The sequence below is a fragment of the Parus major genome, chromosome 2, assembly GCF_001522545.3.
Source record: "Parus major isolate Abel chromosome 2, Parus_major1.1, whole genome shotgun sequence".
Lineage (NCBI taxonomy): Eukaryota > Metazoa > Chordata > Aves > Passeriformes > Paridae > Parus > Parus major.
Window position 1 is genome coordinate 60,707,099 of NC_031769.1, and position 26,997 is coordinate 60,734,095.

Consider the following 26,997-nt stretch of genomic DNA (forward strand, 5'->3'; position numbering starts at 1 on the left):
TCCCGTGGATACTTTCCAGTTTTATTCTGCTGCCATAACATAGTCACACAGAAGAACTGAAGTGTAACAGATCATGCTCTGCATTCAAATCTTTTCAATAACATTTAAACAAACCTACTTAAAGAAAATATTCCCTAGTTCTTTATTTGAGGGAATAAATTAAACACAAAATTAAAAACACATACATGCTTGAAATAAATTTTAACATAGATATTAAAAAAGTTTTGGGCAACATTAAAGAATTAAATCTCAGATCCAGCCTGATGTTCTTACATATTTCAAATGAACGTAAATTAAAATGGAACATATTTATTTCATTTACTCCTCAAACTTCAGTGCAGCACAACACAGTTTAAGTGCCCTAGCACCAAAACAATATACAAATAATTTTAGTAATTAGTAGACTAGGCCAATTTATCATTTGTTACCAATTTTTCTAATGCCGTAAGCATGCATTATCTAAAGCCAAATGTGATAGTATTTCTTCATGTCCATCTCTCTTCTCTATAATACAGCATTTATCTAGCTGCAAAGTTTCAGATAAAGTAAAAATGCCAACTAAAAATTAACAGAATGACATCAAGCATGTTCATATAAACTTTGGACTGGAGAAATGGATGCTGAGCTAAACTTTCCAGAACATTCCTACCTGAAATGTGACATGTTTTTATCTGTTACTAAGCTGACTGAAGTTTCTAAGCAAGGTTAGCTGAAGCAGCCATTGAATATAAGGTTTTGGGCTTGTAGTAATAAGCTTTTTCCCCACCACCAGAAGCTCCTCTCCCAATAATTTGTCATACATGATAAAACAGGAAAGAAAGTTGGAACTCAAACATACATAGCTCTCAATCTTTGCTAGTTATGCCATAAGTACGCCTGTAATATATGAAATTAACAAAGTGCAAATGACTGCCAAAAGCAAAATTTATGTCCTGATATTTTTTAATAATCACAAGGCTTTGTCTTGCTTCTTACAGCTTCAGATTGCAATTTAATAATTGGAAATACTTTAAAACTGTACATACCAGCATTTATGTAGAGGAAAATCATGAACAGTTACACTCTTCTGATTAGTCCATATAACTCAGCTTTAAGAAGCAGAACAGAATATATATCTGAAAAACATCTAGTTATATAAACATCTTCACCTTGTAAATTAGAGATTAAATAAAGGGTTTTTAACAATATCATACCTACTCTAAAAACAAAATATTACATATTTGCAAAGAAGAATTGCATTTTTTCAGTAGGACCCTGGTGGTGTTGAGAGCCAGGTTGGCTAAGGCCTTGAGCAACCTGGTCTAGTGTGAGGTGTCCCTGCCCACAGGCATTGGGACTAGATGATTGTTAAGGTCTATTCCAACCCCTTAACATCTTATGATTTTTCTTAAGGTTGCTTGTTCTTTATTTCCAAGGATGCAGCTTTAAGAAAATAAGCACTGTAAGTCAAAAAGGTTTGCTGTCATTCTTAAATGAAGGGATTAATAAAAGAGAAAAGCCTATGCATGAGAATGGGGCAGGATAGACTAAGTGCTTATGTTCATTTCAGAAATCATGACATCTATACAGCCAAGTTGCAGAGAAGGTGTGGGGAAAGAGATATAACAGTGGATTTTATTTTTTTTTTCATTAATACCAATATAGTAGAACAGTATTACAATAGGTATCCCAGTTACATCTCTCTCAGTTCTGTTGAAAAATATTTTCCTCTCTGTCCCGTGAGAAAGCTACTAGATAGATGTCTTGCCCTTACTGAATTACTCTCTCAAGTTGTTTTTAATAATACTTCCATAATAAAAGAAAAAAAAAATAAACTTCAAGTCAAAGTGCAAGCCACCTTGTTTCAGCCCTTCATAAGAGTGTTAATATTTTTCCTCATTCATCTTCACTTATTTTTTAATATAAAAGTTGAATGAATGATTAGGAACTTACAGTCCTGCACCCCCCACTGTACAGTCATATCAGCAGATACTTCCTCTATTCAGCCCAAATGAATCTGGAAGTTTGTTTTCAAAATAATCATAGCAATATGGTGTTTTTTTAAGCTGTCCTGTTTCTACAGAAGCAATGAGCAAATCTAAACTTAGTCTATTATTGTAACAAGAATTTCTCTGAATAAGTAATAGAGATATTTCAAAGTTTTTTAAAGTAACGTAGAAGTAAATTTTTCAAGTTTTGATTAGCTACAATAACCTTTCTATGATTGCACTGTAAACTGTTCCAGCTCTCTTATTTAAAGGAACAAACTTCATATCCCAAAGCCCACTTAGTGGATGCTAAGAATATGAAAAAATATTATAGAAAAGGTTATTGATTTCAAGTGGGAAAAGTGATAGTTGAGTTCCTTCCTACATTAATCCTAGAATTTTTCTAGGCTATTCAGGCTCTTGGAAGCCAGTTTGAACTCCTATGAGCGTAATCAACCTGAGAAGCACAGTTAGTGGAAAATTCCCGTATCATTACTAACTGCCAGCATTTTTAATGCCATATGTTAACTTAGTCTTGTTTTAATCTGACCTTCTGAAATGAAGGTTCAAAATAGCATGACTTGAGCCATACAGAAGAGAACTCTTGACAAAAGTTCTCTTAGTCAAGCTGTGGCCAGCGATTCCAATGTCACTCCTGCTAGTAAGACCTCAGCTGGAAAAAAGCCCCCAACAGTATATATCATCAGGGGTTAAAAATGGGGTGGGGGAGAAAGAGGAAAAGGAAGATGAAGATTTTATCTTCAGGTACCACATACAATTCAAGTACCATGTAGGAAAAAGGCAGCAATAGGAAACTTGAAGATAGTTTTACCCACAGAAATCAATTTAAAAATATATCTATAAACACAAAATTTCAGTACTTAAAATGCTGCTATTTTGCTGGCTTCTCGAACCCCACTCAAGTAAGCTCCTGTAACAGTCTGAGGAAAGTGCCTATTTGTGGCCTGTATTTAAAAAAATAGAAAAAGGAAAAGAAAAAAAAAGTCAATTGTTTCTAAAACTAATAATACAGAATTATAGTTAATTGTTAATAACATCAGTTTTGTTTTCTTTCAGCACATACATTTTTAACAGCCATGGAAAACTTCTTAGAAAGAGCATTAAAGGAAACACTTAAGATTTTTAACAACCTCAAAATTTTCAAGCAAGTCAGCTACAAAAGCAGCAGTGTGTTCTGCTATCTGCACCTTAGTGGGGCAGGTTAAGTTCTGCCCCAGTACAGAATGCACCTACACTATCATGGTGCATTTGTTATGTTACCCACAAACAGAGTAACAGAAAGACAATTTGACTAAAAATGCGTTTTACTTCTGACTTGAAATATTTGGTGGACTCCGCATGCCCAGTAATAATATTAATAGAGAGGGTTCTGTGTTAAGAATCACTAGCATATTTACATAACAGAATATTTATATACTACCTCTACATTAATGGTGTTGGGTAGCAAGAGATGATCTTCCATAAGAAACTGCTCCCAGTAACCTTAATCAATATTGTAATTGATTTAATTACAAAACCAACTTTGTAAACAACAAAGATGCTTACCTCACCAGCAAAAAAAACTTTTCCTTGGATGTCTTCAGCTATCATGTCATAAGCTTCACCACTGCCCCCTGTTTTCACAAAACTGTAGGCCATCTGCAGCCAAGGGTCATTGCTCCATCGAGTAACAAAAAACTTCACTGGGTCAGGAACCTCCTGCATAACCAAACTAGAAGTTAAACACTGCAAAGAGAAGTTCAGCACTGCACAGCTTCTTCTCAGTTTCTAGTGATCTTTAAAGTATTTAGTACTATTAAGATACAGATTAGATCACATTCCAGAATTAAAGTCCTATTTTTTTTTTATTATAATACTAACTACAAAGATAATTTCATTTTCTACACTTGCCTGATGCCTGAAACATCACAGCTGCACTATTCTGAATGCAACAGACCTGCATATTGTAATACACCTAGAAGTACATGAGAAAAAAAAAAAATCCCCTCAAAATGCATACACACGTGCTCTTGTAATCAGATATAATACTGATACTGTTCAGCATGTTTGTTTGTATAATGTAAGCGATTTTTGTCTTGGTTAGGCACAATGATTGTTACATGCAGCTTGTTAAATCTCAAAATTCAATTTTCATTTTGGAGATAATTTTATTCCGATGCATAAATAAGATTACTTATCTTAGATCAGAAAATGAGCTGTTTTGAAAACTAGGTTTAGGGAGAAAACAAAAACCAGGTCAGGGTCTGGCTGAACCATGACAATTAACAGTGTGTAGTATCAGTCACATTTCAGCATGCAAATTTCACAGATTTCTACCAAAAAGAGCCTGAATAACACTTGCATGAAGGCTTAGTCAACTACAGCTGTGTCTTCCTCTGGAGGAACTCATGACAAGTAACCAGAAACAGCTCTGGTTGCCTCTTGTACAACATCTGGTATCTGGTATCAACAGATACATTCCATTCAGGCAGCTCATGAGAAATTCAAGCTCAAGCAATCAAGACAAGGGCCAGCCAAATATGACAAGTAGTATGGATGTCCCAGAAGTAGCTCTTAACACCCCTGAAGCTATCTTGTCTTTGAAAATCCCACTGCATCATCCTCTGATGACTGAAATTCACAACTGCTGTAAACCACGGAGACAGCTGTGAAAATCACTCTTCTGACCTAGAGTGGCACTGAAACCAAAGACTCATATGCTTCATTTTCATGAGATCAAGATACAGGTATGTGAACTTCCACTGCATGTGGTTCTAGTAAGAATATCACCATTACCAGATGTATGTTTCTAGGAATAGTTTTCAGATACTGAAGTTCTTCCAAGATCATTAATCCTAACATTCAAACCATCAGTAAAACCTGAGATCACCCCTGAACACAATAATTTGAGGGGATCTAACTTCTATAAGAAAACTAATAATTAAACATTATTGTTGCTAGAGTGGCATGCAAATAACCTTGCTGAGTGATAATGTTTTGCTTGCCCCAGATTTTCCTATTAGTTTTTATCCTACTGATGATCTGGAGAGAGGAAAAAAGGTAGAAATTTTTATCTAGTGTTTTTTTTACATTCAGAATGTAGGGCCCTTGCTAGATCATTCTGCCCATACCTCCATCCCAAGGCAGCTGAGAAAGGGCTGTTAGTAGAAGAGAAATGGATTGGATTGGTTTGGGGGTGCTGCAATTTCAGTTGCCTTGGCATGGGGGAAGGCAGAAATCAATCAAATTCATCTAGCTTTAAGATCTTATCAATATTAGAAGTGGTGATGGCCAGAAAAAAAGTGACAAGTAAGTAAGAAGCATGTTTTGTGTTACCTGCCTAAAGTATTGCTTTTAATTAATTTTGCTTTTTAAAAGCATTTTAAAGGATGATAGGTCATTTCTGTTTTTCAGTTATATACTACTATCCTTCAGAGAGATCTAAGATATTTCAACATACATTTTTCATACGAGAGCAAAGATTGTGATTTTTAGTATGTATCAAAGAAAATCTGTCCCCTGAAACTGACAAGAAAGGAAAAATAGTTTTAAATGTCAAAGGTCTGCCTATACATCATGAAAGTGTTATTCTGGTGACAAGTTAATTCATCTCTTAATAAGAGGCTTCTCTTACCTGCTCCTTGAACAGCTCTCGGAGTACTGTCATGCATTGTTGCAGTACTTGTTGATCATCTAAATTCTTAATGGTTGTCACAGCATCTCCAGTGACCACTGACATTAAAATGCTTTCTTTTCCCTGAAAACAAGACCTTATTAAGTATTTCATAAACAGTCCCTTTTAACTGCTAATGCAAAGATATTTTCAGCTGCAAAGCAACTGTTGTTCTAGAGAGAAGTGGGTTTGATTACTTGGAACAAAGGGTGCATATTCTGCAGTATTTATGCTCAAATTACTACATCTTCTGATGCCTTGTTCAAAGATCTGTTACAGTCAGCCCCTTTTAGAACTTGCTGAGCTCACTGAAGACTTCCTATCTACCTACTTAAAGGCTGTACCCTCCCAAAAAAATATTGATAGTGTTATTCTTGTGTGCACCTTCTTAAGTTTCAGTTTTGTGCTGGACTTTTACCTCAGCTGTACTCCATTTTCAAACTGTGGTGACAGAGAGTCTATTTAAATACAAGTTAGATATGTTTTTGATTAGACCAATACTAGGTTCTTACCAGCAGATTTTGGAGCAAGAAATTAAAGGTCACATCTACTGGTATTTCCTTCCACTTCATGACATCTGCTACCATGCAGAACTTTTAGAGGTGAAGCGGTGAGTAGGGAAGAGCACACAGGTTCTCAGTGTTGTTAAAGAACTCTGCCTCTCTTCTTTATGTAAGGCAATAACACTTTTTTTTCTAACTTTGATAACTAGTAGAGAATAGCTATCAAGCAAATGAAGCATTAAATGTAGGGTCTCTGGCCAGCACCAGCACACTGAATTTCTTGTAGCATAAGCTTAAGAGTACTGGAGGAAACTCATTAAAGCAAAGCTGTATGCAAGCACAAATCAGGCGGTAACAGAGCACAAATGTCACAGGATGGTTTCCTTTTGGAGTAAGGCATCAGGTTACAAAATGGCCTTTTAATTGCTACCAAGTAGTAAGCAGCAATTGTAGAAGTATGAAGAGGTATAATACAAATGTGTAATGTGTCTTCTTGGAACTGGCAGGGAAGAGAAATGTGATGTCAATCCACTGGTTTGAATTTGCTTTGAAATTTATGAGACTGACCCTACAGATCTGTTTCATGCAGAACTTGGTGTTTGTCTTTTCTTCTGCTATTCCAAATAGTTATTCAGACTAGTGCAAGCCAGAAAGCATTAGTAAGTCAGCATGATCTTTTTAACTGGATTTTTAGCTGATTTAATAATGGAACAGAAGTCCTCAACTGGATGTTACTAGTAGCATTATTCCCACATTAGTAGGTTTATATTAAGGTATTACAGCCTTGCCTTCAGTAGAAATTAAGAATGTACTTGCTTGTATATGAGTCTGTATCCAAATCATGGAAAACATTCCCATTTATTACAACAAAATATTGATGAGCTTTATCTTGATAAATAACACTGATTCTGCTTTTAATAGTTGCAGGTGGGGGTGTGGGTAGAAGAAAAATCTTGTTGTTCAGTAATTATTGCACCTAGATTTCAAACTGAATTTATGAAATGCCAAGAGAAAATAGAGTTGGGATGTATCATACCTCTGGATCCATATCATAGAAAACACTAAAGAGCCCACGTTGGCTGGAATTGGGTGGAACATGACCAAAAAAATCAGCTCCTTGAATTTTACTGTCCCAAAATCTATATGGAAACTGCAAAGCAATCTAGAAAGATATAGAAAAATGGAATTTAAGCATTTCATACCACCAAACTCATAACAGCATATGGGTATATCTTCTAATACATTTTCCTGTTTCCATACATTTAGACACAGTTCTTCCTATAAGTGTGTCCCAACAAAGAATATATGAACCTGTCCTCCAAGGGGGACAGGCAAAAGAAAAAATTAAAAAAAAAATAAATTGATGTCATAAATTGCAAATGCACAGAATATCAAATCTACAGTGGAAGTAATCGTGTAAAACATTCAAGAAATCTGGCAGATTTTTTTGAAAAACCTAATGTATAACTGAAATGAGTGGCATTCCTGTAATTTGAGTTACTTAATCTTGTCCTTAAATTTCAACATTCTTATAAACCTGCTTCTGGAATTACTTTGTTGCTGTTTTGTTCTAAGCACACATTTTACTGGGGAGCTTTTCAGGAGAGGCTGTGCTTTTGTATTGGGAAAGGGAGATTTTAAACTGGTAAAACACACAACTTGCAGTATTTTTTGCAAATACTTTATAAATTTACTAGGTTAAAATGTCTTGAAATAAACACATCATTAGAATTCTAAAAGATCCAAGACCATCATGAATCAAATTAGGTACAAAATGCTTAAGCCAAGAAATTCTTCTGTGAACAGTTTCTTAAAAAACACCATTAAATTGTGAAAACTAAGAAACAGAAATACAGGTGATCCTTGGTAACATTTTGCTCTCCTGGGCTACTGTATACAAGTAAAACATAAATGTATGTTTATGCATCAAAAATAAACTAAAATAAATATACTGCAAAAGCAACAGGGACAAAACAGCCAACGTTTCTATGAAAAGAAAATTAAAGATAATATGAAATCACTTACTTTCTCAATGACTCCCGCTCCCAAACTATTAATGGCTTTAATTTTTTTTTCTGAAAGTGGAGGATTAAACTGAATGACATTTTTCTGAAGAAGGGCCAGTGGTACAGTCACTAATACCTGAAAGAAATAGCTACAATCACAACAGTACCAAAACCCGAATACGGCACTTAAGCCTCACAGCATCCTCCTAATCTTGGATTATGCCAGTAGGATGCAGCACAATAATGCACCAGACATTCTAGATTAGTGTCTGGTTTTAGCTCCCATTAATGGGAAACACATGCCTTACATTCAGGTGAGAACAGATCCCACAGTTCACTGATTTTAAGTCATAGTCTGTTGAACTGCTTGCATCACAGTGGCTAACCATGCTTCAGTAAATGATAATCAATGGCCCTCAAATTAACAAACCTGTCTGTTTGAAATGAGAGCTAGTCAGTCAGTGGTTTGAATTCCTTCAGAGACTCCTTCTCTTTAAAATGCACTCAGTAACACTGTTGATGTCAATCCAATCTTTATCAAGTTTATGAATCATTTTAAAAATTACTGAAAGCTGCATTACTCAGCATGAAGAAGGTGGAGATACAGGGATTAAGAGAGACTGAGAAATAGGGGCTGTCAAATCCTGGAAATTTTAACAGGATAGACATGCTAAATGGGGTAAAGCTGAGCAGGGATTTGAACTAGATAACATAAATGTCACTTCAAAGACCAGATAAAAATCTATTTGCTTCATGTTTTTAGTACTACGCTTTATAGTCCTTAGTTTTTCAAATCAACTCAAATCTCAAGCATGTTCGCCAAAAATTAGGCTCTAGGACACCCAAATAAAGGCCACTAAAATACATGAATAGTCATCCTTGAATGGGGAGAAAATGGACTAAATAGTCTTCCAAGAGAAAGAAAATAAAAGGACATATACTGTGTATTCTCTAAAATTCTTATTCTTGAAGCATACTCAGTACCTTTTGTGTTGTCCACACTGTTCCATCTGCAGTAGTGACCTGCACTTCTTCACCAGAATAGTCAATACTCTGAACCTATTGAAAGACACACTGAGAGAGTGTACTACAAAATGTACATATGCAATGCAAATTCCAGCAAGAATAGCTAAAATAGCACTGGTCAGCAATCTAGAAAGTGAATAACACAAATTTCCAGAGAAATCCTGACAGACAAAATATAGCCTCCACAAAACTGAAAAAGAAAAAATCATCATGATTTTAACTTGTAAGACCATCGTATCCTAATATTTCAATACTGATAGCCCTCAGGGAGAATTTCAGAAATGTTGAAATTGTCCTCCTGGTTGTTTTTTAAAGACAAATTGAAACAATCACAGGCACAGATTCGCCTGGTCCCAAAGAATACAAATATCTGACTGGGTCCTTCAAAGCAATCCAAGACAGGCACTGCGTCAATGTTTTCTAGACTCACTGGGAAATTGAGCCGGATGTCCAGCCCTTCTGCCAACTTGTCAATCACAGTTGAATATCCCACAGTTAGAAGAGTGTGATCTCCAGCAAACTGTGCAAAAAATTCATTGTGGTCCCATGAGCGTGCAGATACCTGTGGACAGAACATAACTGGCTGTTTCTACTGGTGAGGGACTATGAAAGTTCCACAGTTTAGAACAAGCCACCCCAGCCCCTTTGCAACTGGGGAAAAAAAAAAAAGTGCACCACCAGAATTTATGGTAATGCTGACAAAATCAAAATGATTTTTTACCTAATGCTAGTAGAAAACATATGAATTTCTGTATTAAGAAAAGTCATAACATGGGTTGATCATTAGCAGGGAATTTATGGTTCTGCTTAGTAAAGAAAACAAGGAAAACAGTACAAAAATCCAGGTGAATTGTAGTGTACTTATTTCAGTTGTCTGTATCTATCAAAGTAATCAGATTTTACAGCCTTAGGACTTCATATAAAAATGGAAATACCTTATTTCCCAACATGAAGCGGAAAATAAAACACAAAAAAACCCAAATTCAATGGAATTTTTCTGTCACTTTGGAGGTTGTTCCAGGATACCTTTCATTGACCTTGTCCTCCAGCCCCTGCAATCTTACAGTTAATAAAACAGTGGTATTTGCACTAAGCAATTGCCACTTAGCAGTGAAAAATCTGAAACAATTCTCAAACTATTATTCAGGTGCCAATTCCTATCATTGCAGATGCATAAAAACAATCATATTTTGATTTTAAAATTGAAGCTAAGGTAGATTTTTGCATCTTTCTTAATTCCCCTGGACGCTCGTGGAATATGAAAACTTGACATATCAAAATATTTTCCAGTGACTGCTATGGTATAGCATTGTTTTGCAGATTTTTGTTACGTTCTTGTGTGCTTCTCAGTTCAGATTTGTACTTCTGCACATATCAGTCAGCTGTCCCACTGCTGTAGTACAATTGATGCTAAATGTTTTTAAATGTAGCAACAGGACTCAGTAAACAGTGCACTGCCAGCAATATGATATGATACTTTTGTATTTCCTGGAGCTGCTTGGTTAAAACTGAAGTCAGGAGGGCAGCCAAGTATCACTTAGCCAAGAGAGTACCTAGGAGTGGTAAACTGGGGCTCACCAGCAGGGAGTTGGAACACTTCAGGAGTCAAATGCGTTTGACAGAGACCTCAGGATAAATAGCAGGAAAGAGAAATTCCTCAGTTTGTAAAAAGAACTGAGAAGCAGAAGTCACACCCAGCATCTGAGGAGGAGTAACTCTCCTGTGAGTCATATCATCCAGCATCTCAGCAAAATGGTCAACTCCCTTCTAAACATCTATTCTCAACTTCTACTTAAAGAGCAACTCAATGGAAGCACATCAGGAACTCCCATCAGATTAAATATGGCAGTGTTGGACTCAGTGTCTCAGTGTTTTCAAACAACAGATTGTGGGGGTAGGAATAGTTAGGATAGCTGATTCTTCTTCTAGGGCATAGAATGGATCAAGTGATTTCTCCGTCTTACTTCTGTCTTCTGTGAAACTCAGTCACTCCAGAACACAGCTGTCAAAACTCACCTGAGAGAGATTGCTGCCACAGGCATATTCCAAATTACTGAGATGGAACTGTAGTACTTTTTCTTCCAGCTCACTGAACTGGATACCAGACTCCTGAATAAAGGCTTTATAGATCTCTTGTATTTTTTCTGTGAAAGAACACATTTAAAATAAGAACATTTGACAATTTGTCAGAAGTTCTGCTGCATTTAAACATGCTGTTCCCTGGCTCACAAGATTTTCACACTTATTGTTAATTTGTACCAAGATGTTTTTCCTTTCATAGAACAAAACAAAACAAAAAACAAAACAAAACAAAACTGCAAGATCTTTCCAGTGATAGAGTACAGCTTTGTTGTTTACTCACAGGTTTCTGAATGAGACAGGAGAGAAATTGTTTAGCTATCATAATATACAGTTGTAGATTTCAGGTAAAATACACTTTTAAGATAATAGAGGATCCTTGCAAATAAATCCTGATTAATTTTTACTAAATCAAACAACTGAGAAACCTGATCTAGGGCTCACTGAAGAACATAGGAGCTATTAATTCTGTCTTACAGAATCCATGCTGAAGAGATTTGGAAGGCAGACATTTCTGAGCAAGTTTATTTTTTGCTGTTGAGTTTACAAGCTGTAAGTGTGGTGGGAGGCGTTACCAATGGAGATGGGACTATTCTTGCCAGCAGAAGGCTTTGATCAGGCTCTTTTTTAGGCAGATTTGTCAAAAAGCACAAGAGCTAAGTCTAGCTATGGCCTGCTTCAGTCAGAAGCACGTCTTCTGAGCTGCTAGTGACACTAGTTGTTCTGAAAAACCTACCTCATGAAAACAAGCTACAATGTACATAATATATACAATGAATCTAATATATACAATATCAGAAATATCTATTGGATTTAAGGTCAGATGGACAGCCATGCACTTCTAAAAGTGTCTGATGTAAGAGACAATTTAATATGAACTTTATGAACACAGCTAACATCTTCACTTTTGCAATACATGTCTCACTTACCACCAAGAGGAACATCTTGATGTTGGGTTTTATCTTTCCTCCACTCAGAGACAACATCTAGGATGGCATTGAAATGAAAGTCCATACGTTTATCAATAGTGGGATCTGTTATCCTTCCACCTTCCTGGATCAAGTCACATTTCTCCCCTAGTTTGTGCATTTTAATGCCAAGCTTAAGAAAAAGACATTTTATTGCTTTTTTAAGTATGGAAAAACTACAGCACCCAGCCTTCTCAATTACCTAATGTAAGGTGAATGCCTCACATTTAAGTGATACTGTTTAAAAAACATCAACAACTTAACTCAGAGTAACTCTTGCTCTCTTCAAACTGGAATACCAACAATCCTTCTATCTGTTAATTGTCCACACATTTGGTTTTTTTCCCCACTTTTCCATCCTCTCCTTTACTGAGGATTCAAAGAAACCTCCTCTGCAACTTTTCTGCAGGCAAGGACTAGTACAGAAATTTAGAGTCTGGTAATGAAACATGGTGAACCTGTATTTCTACCTCAATTTATTTTCTAATTCACAGTTAAAATCAGTTACTTTCTACAACTTTCTGGTGTATAAGGCCCAAACAGTTCCCTGAATTCATTGGATATTGCTTGCCAGTTACCACCAATGTTAATAACATCCAAGCAAAGAAAGAAATTATTTGGAGTTAAACCTTGCTTTGCTTGTCCAATCTTCATTGAAAACACCACAGAGCTAAATTCGTATAAAGATAGTTTTTGCGTTCTACAGATCAAAAATTTTGCAGAAAAAAATCACAAAATATACTGCTAATTTCTTCCTATGGCCTTGTTCCTTAGGGCATGCTCCAGTGTTTTTCATATATCCTCACATCTCTCTAGGCTGTTGGTCACCACTGCAGATCTTAAGAGTACACCTGTACTTTCAATGAAAAATGACATTAAATGACCACAAAGGGATGAGTATCTGAAGTGTACACAGAAGTCATTGGTCCCCATTTCATAAATAAAACATGTTTTTTTAAAAAAAAACCTAGAATTTCTTCATGGCACTATAGGATGCTAAACAATTCAGATGTCATGAGCTGGATTTGCATGTCTCTGAGCAAAACCCATACTCAGGTTCCACAGGGAGAAATTCAGATTCCAACCTCCAAAAAACCTAAACCAAACCAGAAAGTAATGAGAATTTTTAAAGAAATTGAACCACAGCATGTTTGCATCAGTAGCAATTTAGTTGTTAAGACATACTAATCTTAATTTGCACAGGATTTAACTAGAAATATCGAGAGGCAGCATAAGCAAATCCATCACAGAAGCAGTAGCCTCCCACAGTAAAGTCTTTCTCAGTCCTAAGGAAGGCTTCTGGGGACCTTTTATGTTACTATCTCTAGAAACGAGGAATAAAAATGGTTTCTTCCAGTTCTGAAGCTAGAGCCACCTTGTTTTTCTTTACATGATGTACCTGAAACCATTCTACAGCCCTTCTCTATTCCCAACTGTTATCAAAGATATCTTAGCAATGTGGAGTTTACTTACAATGCAGAACAGGATTTTAATCATGTCACAAGGACTCCCACCCTTACCCAGCCACCTGAGCCTGGCATTAACAAGTTTTTCACTAGTGATAATCATGACCACAGCAGGAACCCACTTGCTCACACATTAGTGCCATGGGGTTGTTGACACATCCATTGACGATTTGTGCGCCTCTTCCAACAGTGACTCCCGTGAATGTCTTATCGTCCCACACTCGGCCTCCAATTCTGTCTTTAGCTTCTAAGACAATGACCTGTGGCAAAATGCAGCTTAGTAAATTGGAAGATTTAATTCTATTAAACATATCTGTTCAGCTCCAGAGCAAAAGAGAAAAAAAAACCACAAAAAAAACCCGTGAGCAATCCAGCAATGTTAGCAATCTTAACACTATTTCATTTCTGGATTATTCGTAGTTAATTTATGCATTTAAATCATCTTAGAAAGGTTACATTTTGGGATATGCATATACAAATATAACTGTTACTTAAGAAACAACCCTAACAAAAATAAGCCTTCTTTTTAAAAAAGCTGAAGATTTTTTCAGGAAATCTCAAAACTGGAGTTTAAGGCATGCTACAGGCTGTTAAACACAATGATCTGGGTGCACTGTCTGTTCAAAATGTATGCTGCATGCTGTTTAATTTTAGATACAAATAAATGCTGGTTTTAAACAGCAGGTTTACTCAGTAAAACCCCAGATTTCACAAATTAATTACGGTACCCTATACATACATGTTTTTAATAAGAAAGTACACTTTTTCTTTTTTTTTCTTCATTTTCAAAGCAGAGGAAGTCTGATTTTTTTAAGTAATGTACTCTAGAGCTTCCTACCTTAATTCCAAAGTTGTGCAGTTGTCGGGCTGCTGCTAATCCTGCTGCACCAGCTCCAACAATAATGACAGATTTCTAAAAAATATTAAAGCATTAAAATAAAAATAGTTGGAAATAAAAATTGTAATTTCACTCTTATTTGCTGAAGGTAAAAATGTTTGTAGGTTTCAGAAGTCTAGACTCTCTCGTCATCTAAAGTAATCTGTGATAACTTTTAAAGATGGCAGTGCATTTAATATAGTAAAAAGATAAGTGGTAGCTTTGAAAATAGTTAAACTTCAAAGAACGTCAAAAGAAGATGCCTCAGTTTCTTTTAACAGAAAGACCTGAAGCTATCTGTAACAAAAGTAAGAATCTAATTGAATTTATCAGACAAGAAACATATTTACCTTGAAAAGATTTCAATCATAGATTGGATTGACCTAGTAAAATCTATTTTATAAATGAAAAACATCTACAAATAGATATTTAGGTGTTCCAAATAGGTGTTCCAAACATGACTTATAATTTCAAGGAGATACTCTGTTACAGAACACATTAATAAGTTTTGGGTGCTATTTAACAACTTGCTAGTCATAAACATGTTCCCTTTAGTTCTTGCAAACTAACATGGAGTAGCAGTTTTCTCACCTATGGAAGCAGAGGTGTATTCTAGGAGCCACAGAACCTGTACATTTTTTACACAGTTCCCTTCCACTTGGACAGCACATGGGACACACAAATCCATGGGAATGAACTCCACAGATTTTAGTGGGAAAAAATCCTTTCTAGAAGGAGTCTAATTCATGTAGTTTCTATACCCATTGAAGGCCTAAGAGAGCGATGTTGAAAACTTTCCACTTATTAGGTTCTAGATGTAATTTTACCAATAGTTTCATCCATTTATGCAAATGAGCCAAAAATCCAGAACCAAAAAAATTTTTGCATGCACCATGTAGTTTTACAACACTAATAATGTAGAGCTTATTACAACAACTTACATTGTGGTATTCCTTAGGAAGAAGGTACTGGTCGGGACTGACAGACAAAATCCCTGTATTAATTAGCCCTTTCCTTGTCATAAAATACAGGATCCTCTCCATTTCCTGTACACAGCGGATCCGAACAAGCCCCCGAACAATTATATGGTGGATACATTTTTGAGGGGTGAGAGCCTCCTGCAAAGGAGAAAGGAAGAATAGAAAATTGTTGATTTTCTAATATTCTATTTATTCATATGTTTACATCATATTTAAACTGTAAACCAAATGGTAAAAAATGGTGACTCAGGCTTATGAGAGCATTTTAAAAGAATTTTTGTGGAAAGTTCTTATTAGCAAGCTTTACACATTAAGGTAACAGTTTATGAAGCAAGATTAGCATGGAATAAAACCAAATGAGTCTACAAGAGACTTCTGATAACTCCATGGTATGTTCCATTACTACAGGAATGATATTGAAATGGATTCTTATTTACAAAATGAATCTACATGGTGGCAATGTTCACAATGGCATTCCAGTAAAATCCATTCCAAAACTGCATTCTGAGGGAAAAGGAGATTAATATCCAAAACCTTTCACATAAATGTAGGCTTCCAAATCAGAAAGGTTTGGTATGTGGAACTTTGGTATGTGGAAAGCAGTTCTATTGAAGGCAGTGCCACAGGTTTAGCCTAAATGAAAAGACAATCACTTCCCTGCCCAACAATAAGGTTAAAAAAAAATAAAATCATAAAGCACCACAAAACACTGTTTAGATGTGTTCAAGCATCCCTTTAAAAAGTTAAGAGCTGGGCAGGCACTGTAGAGTTTTAAGAATTTCAAAACTTTTGATTTTTACTGCAGAAGAAGCTCCTATGCAAGAAGAGGAAGAGGGAGAGAGGAGAAACAAAAAACTCTCAAGCCCAACAAGCCCCCAAAACACAGCCAATCTTAGAATGGATTTTCAAAAACATGAGAGAAATTTCTCAAATCCAAGCGAGTCCCCATCCCAGAAAAGCTGCTATTATTTTTAAACAAACAAATCATCATCTCTTACCTTGCAGTTTGTGTACCACAGAGCCAAAATCAGGTTTCTCAATGCCAGGTACATGGTAGGGTCTCGTGAATATTCTGGGAACTCATAGAGCTCATCCAGTTCCATGACATCTGGCCTCACACAAAGTGCTTTCCCACATTCATTGGGCTGGTAAAAAGGCTGGAAATACTTGTTCATGCCTGCAACTGAATAAAGACATACCAGGAATTAGCCATACTCCATCATACCTTTATCGCATCCTTCTCCCTCTAAAACAATCCACTGACTTCACACAGATAGCAAGGAAGCTTTCCAGCCTCTAGGCACCTCCAGAATGATGCCCTTTACATGGCTCTCCTCTCTCCTGCCCTCTGGGCTGTGCATTTATTATTGTCCTGCTGCCTCATGGGTCTGCCTTGGACCTATCAGAGCTGAAGTTTCATCAAAGTAATGTTTCGTGGCACTCCAGTGCCATGAGGAGTCCAAGGAGTAGGATCTAAATTCACGTCTGAGGACTAGTATCACTGTACAGACTCAGACAGTACTCTGAACTCCTTTCTTCTTCAATTCCTAATGCTGCCCAGAGAGAGTAATAATTAATCATCTTCCATGTTCAGTATTGGTAGCTCTGTGTAATGAAGTTTTCTGTTAAGCAGATATAATATCTGTTGAACATATGAACGGATTTATTTTTCAGCACCTAAGGAGAACAAAGCCTACTAAGACAACACAGAAGCTGAAATTTCCTCAAAGCACTCTTTCTGAGATGAGTATGACAATCCTGAATTAACTTTCTCAATACCTGACCTATTCTGCCAATCTGCACTCCCAGGTTGTCACTAGCAAAACAAAAATATCCTACAGAGAATCTGAGTGCCTTAAGAAATCAATTTTTTTTCTTAAAAACCCCAAAGATCCATGATATCAAAACTAGCAGAATCCTGGGGTTTTTTGATAAATCTTCATTTCCTTGAGAATGCAAACAGTCTTTAAGTAGCTGCATGGTAATTTCCTGTTTTTATACACAGTGGCATGCAGAAAGCCGCTGCCGTCTGTGCTTACTCCCTAAAGTAAAGCCTTAAGAAATGTATAACATTTATCTTACAAACAAGCAAAGGGCATCAAATGACAGAGGCAGTCACAGGGAGACTGTGTATTAGTGCTGAGAACAGAACCAGTGTTCTGAATCAGGGGAATTAATGTGCCTTATAAACTCAGTTATAAGACAAAATTTACCACACCTGTTTAAGCAACACAGCCCTGCAGATGGCCCTTACCAGTCACATTAGGCACGCTCTTTAAGTGCTCTAACTTCACAAGGTTGGATTCACCAGGTAACCGATTAGTGCTGGTACAGGATGGACTCATGCCCACGCAGTCTGGATAATATGCAGCTAGAAAGGGAGCTGCCACACTGTCTTTCAGCAAAGGAGGGAGTATGAGCATGGAGTACCACCAATGGTCTGAAACTTCAGCCACTCTCTGGCCAAGCGGAGAAGTGAAGGAAAGAGGGGAGAAGAGAACACATCAGTACTTTAGAAACGTTGGACAATGAACCAGTTTCCCCCCTCCCTCCAAAACTGATACCAAAAAGTACTGGAAGTATCAATCTCAGAATTGTAAGTCATAAAGACATTTTCTCTCCCTCTTTCCCCTTCCTCAGCATGACACAGAAAACCTGTAGTGTTGATCTCTTCTCAGACATGGAGCTGCAACTTCACAAACTCCACACCATGTGGAAAGCAAACAAATGAGACATAACAACATATCTATGCCTTATCCAGCCCTTTATAAAACATTTACAGTCACTTATGCATCCAGAAATTTGAACTAACTGATCAATTTAATTCAGATTCTGCTATCCCCATCAAAGACCTTCTGGAACCTTAAGAAGTGCTAATGATTCAACCTTAATTTACAAGTCAGACATGCATGAGGGAAACAAAGCCACAAAGCTTCTACAAGAGTCAATAATAAGCTTGAATGTGTTCCCTCTGATAGCATGTCCCTCTTGTGAGCATGGCAGATTGAACATATCTTCATATGAAATCAGAAATGCAGGGTGACATGATTACAGAACCCTTCAAACACCAACATACATCTTCTATGTACATTTTGTATTACGAGAGAGAAAAACATGTTTTGGTATTCTCTTGCCGTCTTCAAAACAGTGAGAAAAGCCTAACTAAAGATAGAAATCACCTGAAAGACAAGAAAATTTTAGGATGTGGAATTTTACTTGAAAGCTGGCAACTGAATACTATTTAGCCTGATCAGAAATGAGAATTAAGAATAAACTGAGTCAAAGGCTACAACTGAAGGACACCACAAACCATTTGAAAGCTACTTAGTATGGCAAGGGAAAAGAGGAAAAAAGATGAGAAAATAAAAGGCCCTAGGTTCTGTTGCAAATAGTGTCTGACAGTTTCCTAAGTAAAATGCATAAATACTGACATAACTGGCCAAAGAACCAAAATTAAAAAGGAAATAAATATGTCATGCTTTAAAATTGCTTTCATATTCTAGGACAAATAAGGAGGAACAGCCACTACTCACCAAGTCCTCAGGCATGGAACACTGGTCTGAGCCCTCAGTCTGAAAGAAAATTGAATGGTGTGAGAGCTATTCTTAAGCTGTACCGAAAAAAATTAAGTATAACACAAAATAATTTTCTGTGGGATAATTCTCTAAATTAAAATAAAACAAAAAAAAGCACTTAGTGTTAGCCTTCTGTAGTAGACACGATTGTTAAAAAAAAGTAGAGAAATGCATAGGTTAAAAACACAACACACCATAAAGCAAAAACACTCTAAAAAATGTTTATCATTTGTTAAGTTACTTTCTACTGATCAGACATATGGCACTTCAAAGACTCTTTCAAATTTCAGGAATTATCTTCATGCTAAAGCTGAAACTTTTCATGTAAAGCTCCATGACAGACTTGATAGCAATTAGGAAAAGTTCATTGAGCTTTTCAAATGCTTTCCTCAGTAATGAAGAAAGACCAAACAGATTTGATAAGAACATTTAGGTGTATGTCTATTTTGTACATGCTTATAATAATCCCCTAGCTGAAGGATTTTAAAATTGACTGTGTAGACAAAGGTATTTCAGATACTTCTTTCTTGACATTTCCTGTCAGAAAACAAGAAGTCCAAGCAGCATGTAGGCCTCTCACTGTGCAGCTCTCCAGGCCATCAGACTATCATTTTGACATTAGAGACACTGAGCAGCAAGCAAGAAGAAATTAATTTCTGCAAACAAGAAACACCAACTTGTTAAGTTTCAATATGAGCAAAACTGTTGTGTGGTACCTTGGTGGAATTGTTCAGTTTCATACCACATCTGTAGGTTTTTGCTATTTGTGGTGTCAGCTGGATTTCCTTTGTCAGCTGACGCCATTTACCACATTCTGGCTTTGTGCACTGTACCTACAAGTCAAAAAACAAACATGTTTTTACTTGTTGCTTGTGATTACAGATAAGATTAGTGCAACTTAAATAACCAATTAGAAAGAAGCCAGATGTGAGAAAGTTGTAAAATATAATTGTTAGACACATTCTTGTGTAATCATCAGGTCATAAGAGGTGTTTGATCTACAGAAATCTTGTACTCATCTCCTGCAAAACTGAATTTCTGCACAGAATCTAAGACCAAAATTAATTCAATTCCCCATTACTGTGGTCTTTGGTGGACTTTGCAAGCATTACTTCAAAAATATATTCTTCATCACTTAAAGAAAAAAAAAATACCTCAAACAAAACACCACTACCACAACTTCCTTACGTTCCCATCTTTCTTCTGCTCTCTTTACCAGGGAAATACAAAATCGGATTTCAGAGTTTTTCACACTTATACTTTCCCTGCCAAATCTTATTCTACCTGAAAATCACAGCTTCTGCATCACTGAAAAGTAACAGAAGGTTGGTCTTTGTGGGGTGTGGAGAAAGTCTCTTACAGTGGAGAAGCTGACCAGAATTTTTATCTTGAGCTTTTCCACAATTCTCTGATACTAGGAAAAAAACCCCACAAAATCTCAGCTGACTTCTGTTTGAACAGCAGAATATCAGAAACACATCAGAACATCATATTTCTATTAAATAAATCACCTTTCACCTCACCCAGTAAGGAAGCTGTTGATCAGCCATAAAGGCTTTTGGACTGGGCTCACTTTTACCATTGCTTGTCCAAATCCTTTTCCAGGCAGTGTATTTCTCATAACCATCTTTATGGCTAAGAAGAAAGAGAAAACAGCAAGCAGTCAGAAAATTGAATATCTAGTTCACTTCAAGCAATAGCAGTTACTCTAAAATTAAATATTTTATATAAGGACAGAGAAATAAGTCTGTAGAGAGCACTGTATTTCTGCTGTTAAAAGGAGAGAATCACGGCTCTTACGACAGCAATAAATTATATCCTGACCATTATGTCCAGTTGCTTATGAGCACAATTCCTGGTGTGTAAGGCCTGCACTGAGTGATGGGTACTGCTGAGCACATAAGCACACAAAAGTCTTGATAGAGCTGGATGTAACTCCCACTCAAATAGGAGGGAACTTGGGAATGAAAGCACTCTGTCAGCCTGACAAGAGTCTTCATGGTCACTGAACCACAAGAGTTAAACTGATTTCTAACTGTTTTTTATTGTACTGCTTTAGAGAGGCAAGGTCTCCCGAATGCACAGTAAAGTCAACTTATAAAGGAAAACACATTTACTCATATTTCTTCTCATAATTTAAAATTCTTGGACATTGTTTTTAAAAAAGACAAAAGCTTCAGAATAATTGCACACACAAACCAGCCTGCCTAAACTAACCAGTTTTGTTCACGCTGCCGTGTTTAAGTTGATTAGTCCATACAACACCTGCAGTTTTATCATCAGTGTATAAGCCTCACTCTGACTAAAGCAAGCACAGAGGACCAATCTTTGTATTATGTTTATGTACATGATGCTTCAACAGCTGCCGAGTTTTAATAAGCTCTGAAAGGACACAACCTTAATTGGTAAATCTACCTTCGGTAATAGTGGTCAAAACATTCATTGCAGAAGTGTTCCCCACAGGACAGATGGTACCATCTAGATGTATACCCATTTTTTGCACATCTGTAATGCAGGAGACATAGAATTAGTTTTATAGTACATTTAGGGAAAGAAAAAAAAAATCTTTCTATTGACAGTAGCACGTTCTAGAATGTGAACAAAATATTCAGAACAAGCCAGGGCTTTATGTTAGATTCATGAAGACAGACTTACACATGGCACTACAGCCATACAAATCACAATAAGGTCATTTCAATTGTCTCAAACATTTCCAGTTTCCAAACTAAGCAACACCAGATGCAAGGGAGGCAAAGTGTACAACAATGTGCAGTTTTATAGTTGGTCTGGCTTCCAGCAGCCTCCCTCTAACAATGGTCAACTGAGCCTGTCTTTAGTACCCTTTAAGCAGGCATTTCCTGAACATGAAACAGTGAATATGTGCTGTGACACACTAAGCATTTTGGAAACGTGTAAGAAGACAAAACTCATCTCCACAAGAACTTAGAGTTCCTTTATTTCGTTGTATTTTGTTCCAGTATTAGTGCAGAGTTGGGAGGGATCATTTAAAACTAGCATTTTTCTTGTACATGGGATCAATTGATTCATAAGTTATTACAATGTTCTGTCCCCAGAACAACTGACAAAACTAAAAAGGCAAATCTGAACACAAAACAGATGTTGCCTATTTTTTTCTCATGAACAACTTGTGATTTTAACCCAGTGAGACAAAACCCTAAGGAAGCAGTACACATTCTGGGCATTTGTTCTTTACTACTCTCAAAAAATATCCATTACAAAAATTACATTCATCAGACAAAGCAACTGTTCTTCACTTAGGATACTCTCATTAAACTCAATGAAATTAATCAAGATAAATGCACAACGTAAAAAGCAGTGACCTCAGCTACTAACTCAAATAGCCACGAAATGAGCTCATCTCAAATAGATAAAGTTGAAAGTATGTACTTGGTGGGGTGGAAAAGATCAAAATCAAAATGTTAAAATAACAATTCAAGAAGATGAGTAAGCAGTATGCATTGTTTCCTGAACAAAAACTGTAATATCAACAGTGCTGATCTCACAGGTGCTCACTTCCCAGACAAGTCTCTCAGGCAAGTGCCAAAACACTTGGCTTCCCTTCCTTATGATTGTAACATCTAGAATACATTGACTTCCAACCACCAAAGAATAATCCATGGATATAACTAAATGAAGCAAGTAATTAGTTATATTTATTTTTCAGTGCTATAAAGAAGGAAAGTTTGCCTCAATTATCAGGGAGGGAGGAGCGCTACATAACTACAGTGTGCCTGCTTCATAATGAGGTCTAACATGTTGCCTATTATAGGTATACCTTGCCAATATTATGCATTCAAAACCACCAAGGTCAGAATGCAAAAGCGCTTGTGAAAGTGCAGAGAAAGTGAACAAGAACAAACAGTTCAGATAAGAATGACTTACCTCTCTTCTAAGACGTAAAATTTCAAGGCTAGAATCTCAACTCAGCCTGCAAAGCATTCCAGTGAAAGAGTGGTAACAACTTTCTACAGTAAATGATGGTTTCAGTTTCCATCTCGAAAGCAAGTTTAGTTTTCTCAGATTACACTAACATGCTTTCACAGAAGCAAGGCATGTTCCAGAGGACAGCATTAATAACATAAATAAGTATATCCCAAAGATACTCTGTATCTGAATTAGCAACTTGCACAGGAGAAAGTTATTGACACCAGGAATAACTTGTGACATTTTCCTGGCATCTTAAGATTCCTGTTAGAATTATCTTTTAATTCTCTACATTTAGATATGAAGGAATTTTTCAAAATACAATTTGAATCTTAAACTTCAGCTGCAGATTTAGAAAGTCCATGAAAAATGCAAATAAAAAGTAACAAACCTTTCTGCTGCACTGGCAAAGCAAACGGGACATGTTGCAGTGCATCCAGCTTTTTCACACTTTCTGTATTTCTTCTCTGAGGCTTCATCATCATCATCTGCTGCTTCAGCTGCTTTCTTCTTCACCTAATAAAGAATAGCTGGAATCTGACCATAAATGACACAAATACATCTTCCACAAAGCAGCATTCAGACAGTCTTGCAGCTTGTGAGTGGCATTCTGTAGTTAAAATGATCCTAATTAAAATCTTTGTAGCCACTGTGAAATGGTTGCAGCATGAAACAGCTGTCAAATTAGGTCAGATTTTTCTACTTTAAAAAAAACAAAAAAAAACAAAAACCCACCCAAAAAAAACCCAGACCCACAGTAAGACTGGAAATATCATTTATATCTAAAAATGCCTTGCCTTGGTCTAATTGATGGCACTGAAGAAATTATAAGCAAAGCTTACAGTTTAAATAGTATTTTAAGCTCCATCATGTGTTAACGAGTCAAGTCTCATACATTAGTTTTATTTCTCCTTTGGAAAGTCTCCTCTTTTATAATACTAACTGATATTTATTACAAGTGCCAATCCTATCTGTGCCTCAAATATAATATTAGGGTAAGTTATGGGCATTTTTTTGATACGAAACTAAATACCTAGTGTCTCTTCTGGGCCTCAAAGGTACTGTGAATTATCCTGTTTTAGGCCTCTGCCTGGATGGGCAGACAGCTTTGTCTGACTGTACAGAAATCCGTGACTGTATTTTTAATGCATTAAGTACTTACAGGTTATATAGAGTATTTATCTTTTCTGAATACTGTTTGCAAAATGAGACACTTGATCTGTTTATTCACAGAATTAACTCAGTCTCCTTCCCTGGGCCTCAGTACTCTAAGACGCAACTTACCCACAAGGAAGCCCACTTTCTTTACAAATGTTAATAGAAAATAAAAAATAGCAAAGTACAAACCCATGTGTTTTTAAATTATTATAAATACCTGTCTTCCAGAACTCCTCACAGGAAGGTTGTCCGGAGACTGATCTGAAGAAGATGCCTTTTTCTTTGTTCGTACCCTTCCTGTTGACATTGTATTGTTAGAGCTGAAAAAAGGTAGGCAATAGTTAATTAATTTAAATTGCTTGCCTTTGCAGAGCTAATCACAGACACTCACAATACTACCTTTCACAGAGCTACCTAGGTAAGAATCTGTCCAGCTTGACTGTTAATTCGAGGGGAAAATGGGAATGAGGCATTGCGGGAATGGAACAATACGACTATTTTAAACTAAATTCGTAGTTAAGATTAGATCCCTGAGTACATCTTGACAGGCTGTTCCAGACCAGCATATCCTGGATTTCAGTAATCTGATTTGCATTACGTGAAGACCTGGACTGGAATTTGGGTTGGCAAAGTGAACAGACATCAGCTCAGTGCTGATGCAAGCATTCAAATACCACTCAGAGTAACACTCATCCTGCTAACTACTGATTTATTGGCAGCAAGAGATTTGCACTGTAAAGCACTTTTCCAAACAGTGCACTGAAGAGATGGTTAATGCCAGATGAACAATCAGTTCCAAGACTTGCACAACCACCTATGAAAAGACACCAGAATTTGAAGTCTAGACTGCCATTATATTGCACCTGTAAATGATTGGAATATTACAAAGTTTGTTGTTAAGTATTCTATAGGACAAAATAAAAGATTTACGGCATGAGAGCGCTCTGTAGCTGTCTTTGACAGCATTGGTAGGAGCATAGAATGAACCACAGTTCCAGTAAACTGGAAAGCATAGAGTGTGAAAAAGTATGATGCAGAAATATGAAAGCATATTTAAAATGGTATTATCAAAGGCATTCTTTTCACAGGGGATAAAGCACAAAGACAGCCTAGAGGAAGAAGTAAATCTAAAGTGCTCTACAACATACGGAAAAGAAGTAGAAATATATTCCTTGTACTACAGCACTGCATCATGAATGTTATCTTGTTCTAATAGGGATCAGTTTGTAATTATGTTTTTGGGAGGGTTTTTATATATATATATATATATATATATATATATATATATTTCTCAATTCTCCCTATTTCAGGATGCAACCTCCTTATTCAAGCTGTCAGTGATGGACAAGGCAGCAGTATCTTCATTCAGAAATTCCATTAAAAGTCAAGGTAACAGGAGGAGAGTGGAATTTTTACAAAATTTTATATTAAGCTGATCCAAGTCAAGTAAACTGGTGCTTCACTCTCCTCTCAAGAGAGAAGAAATTATTTGTGAGAGGAAGAGAAATCACATGAGGATATCTACATAAGTGAAAAATTAGTGAATACAATTCAAACAACACAATACAAAATTAAACTTTGTTTCTTGTATGTGTCCCCTCCAATTATAACTAGCCAGAGGTAGGAAAAAGATCATTAAGTTAAACTCTGTTACCTAAAAAAAAAAAAGAAAAAATAGAAAAAAAAATTAGCATCACTTCACTGCAACTTACCACTGTATGGGTGTGGATGAGGTTGGAGAGTAAAGAAAACCAACCAGTTTCATTTACATGAGATTTCCTTAAACTGCTGTGAACGCCCAGAAAATGGTGGCTTTTTTCCCCCTAGAGCTTTCTTTATGTAGGTATCAGTGGCACAACAGTATCTCTCTGTGTCACCTAAGCTTCTGATGGTAAATTATCTTCTGGAATGCCATGGTCCTTACAGTCAGAGGCTTTCAACTGAGCAAGGAGCCCTGAGCAAGGCACCAGGTGACTCATTTTGGCGACCATCAGGTGATCAGTCTGCCGCTGCTGTGGGGCTCTTTTACCCAAGGAGGGAAAAGAACATGCAAATTTTGTATTGTGTATGTGGGGAGTAGAAAAAGGGTTAGTTTCCAATCCCTAGGAAGTTTGGTAAAAATATTTCAGATTCAGAGATTTCTGAATCTATTTTGCTCCTACCCCTTCTACTGAAGGGGTAAAAAATATGTCTGTGATTCTGTAGAATCAGATGGAACTCTGCCCATATTGAAAGATATAGGTCAGTTGTACAGAATTTGCAGAAATATTTTTGCTCTTACACCTTCAATAGGGGTAAGCAGGAGGTGGGGAGAAAGAGATAAAAAGAGCAGTTGTAGGATACTTGCTCCCCACTTCCCCTGATAAAACCAAAAAACACCCTCCCAAAAAACCACAAATTTTTATAGAACAAACAAACATAGCTGACTCTGCTAAGCTTTACGTGACTTTGCACACTATCCTGTAGACATCTTACTGGCTGAGAAAATAAGCCCTTTAAAAGGAGAGAGATGTGTAATGCGCTGTCACATTCGATAACGTTTCATCCGTCTGTAGTGCGTGGCCTATATTGGAAAGCTTAGTGGGGTTTACCTGCACGGTTGGAAGCAAGTTTGTCTTTGGGGAAGAGAAAATAAATTAAGAAACCACACAGACAGACACACCGTCAGAGACAGAGAGGAAGCGAGAGCAGCCTGATTAACACGGGGAGTGCACACACCTCTAAAACTCAGCCCGAGTAAAGCAGCAGCAGCAGCAGCAGCAGCAGCGGCGGCG

General features: G+C 36.7%; 1 protein-coding gene across 1 annotated transcript; it reads right to left on the minus strand.

The window, feature by feature from the left end:
• Positions 1 to 26,962, minus strand: KDM1B (lysine demethylase 1B). Its single transcript, XM_015619762.3, has 21 exons — positions 26,942 to 26,962; positions 24,441 to 24,543; positions 23,457 to 23,581; positions 21,536 to 21,625; positions 20,644 to 20,755; positions 19,837 to 19,953; positions 19,079 to 19,117; positions 17,800 to 18,004; positions 16,544 to 16,728; positions 15,507 to 15,683; positions 14,527 to 14,601; positions 13,811 to 13,948; positions 12,184 to 12,355; positions 11,192 to 11,319; positions 9,606 to 9,737; positions 9,134 to 9,208; positions 8,169 to 8,285; positions 7,180 to 7,305; positions 5,602 to 5,724; positions 3,534 to 3,686; positions 1 to 2,932 (listed from the first exon to the last, which is right to left on the minus strand). The coding sequence occupies exons 2-21, from the start codon at positions 24,528 to 24,530 to the stop codon at positions 2,849 to 2,851; spliced, it is 2,463 nt and encodes an 820-aa protein (XP_015475248.1). The 5' UTR covers positions 24,531 to 24,543; positions 26,942 to 26,962; the 3' UTR covers positions 1 to 2,848.
• Between the last annotated feature and the right edge of the window lie 35 nt (positions 26,963 to 26,997).

Excerpts from the sequence above, each read along its gene's own strand:
- KDM1B (XM_015619762.3), bottom strand. The coding sequence starts at position 24,530 with ATGTCAACAGGAAGGGTACGAACAAAGAAAAAGGCATCTTCTTCAGAT. Across the intron at positions 9,738-11,191 it reads GTGGCAGCAATCTCTCTCAG|GTATCTGCACGCTCATGGGA; the intron begins GTGAGTTTTGAC and ends TTCTGTCCACAG. Across the intron at positions 2,933-3,533 it reads AAGTTTTTTTTGCTGGTGAG|GCCACAAATAGGCACTTTCC; the intron begins GTAAGCATCTTT and ends TTTTAAATACAG.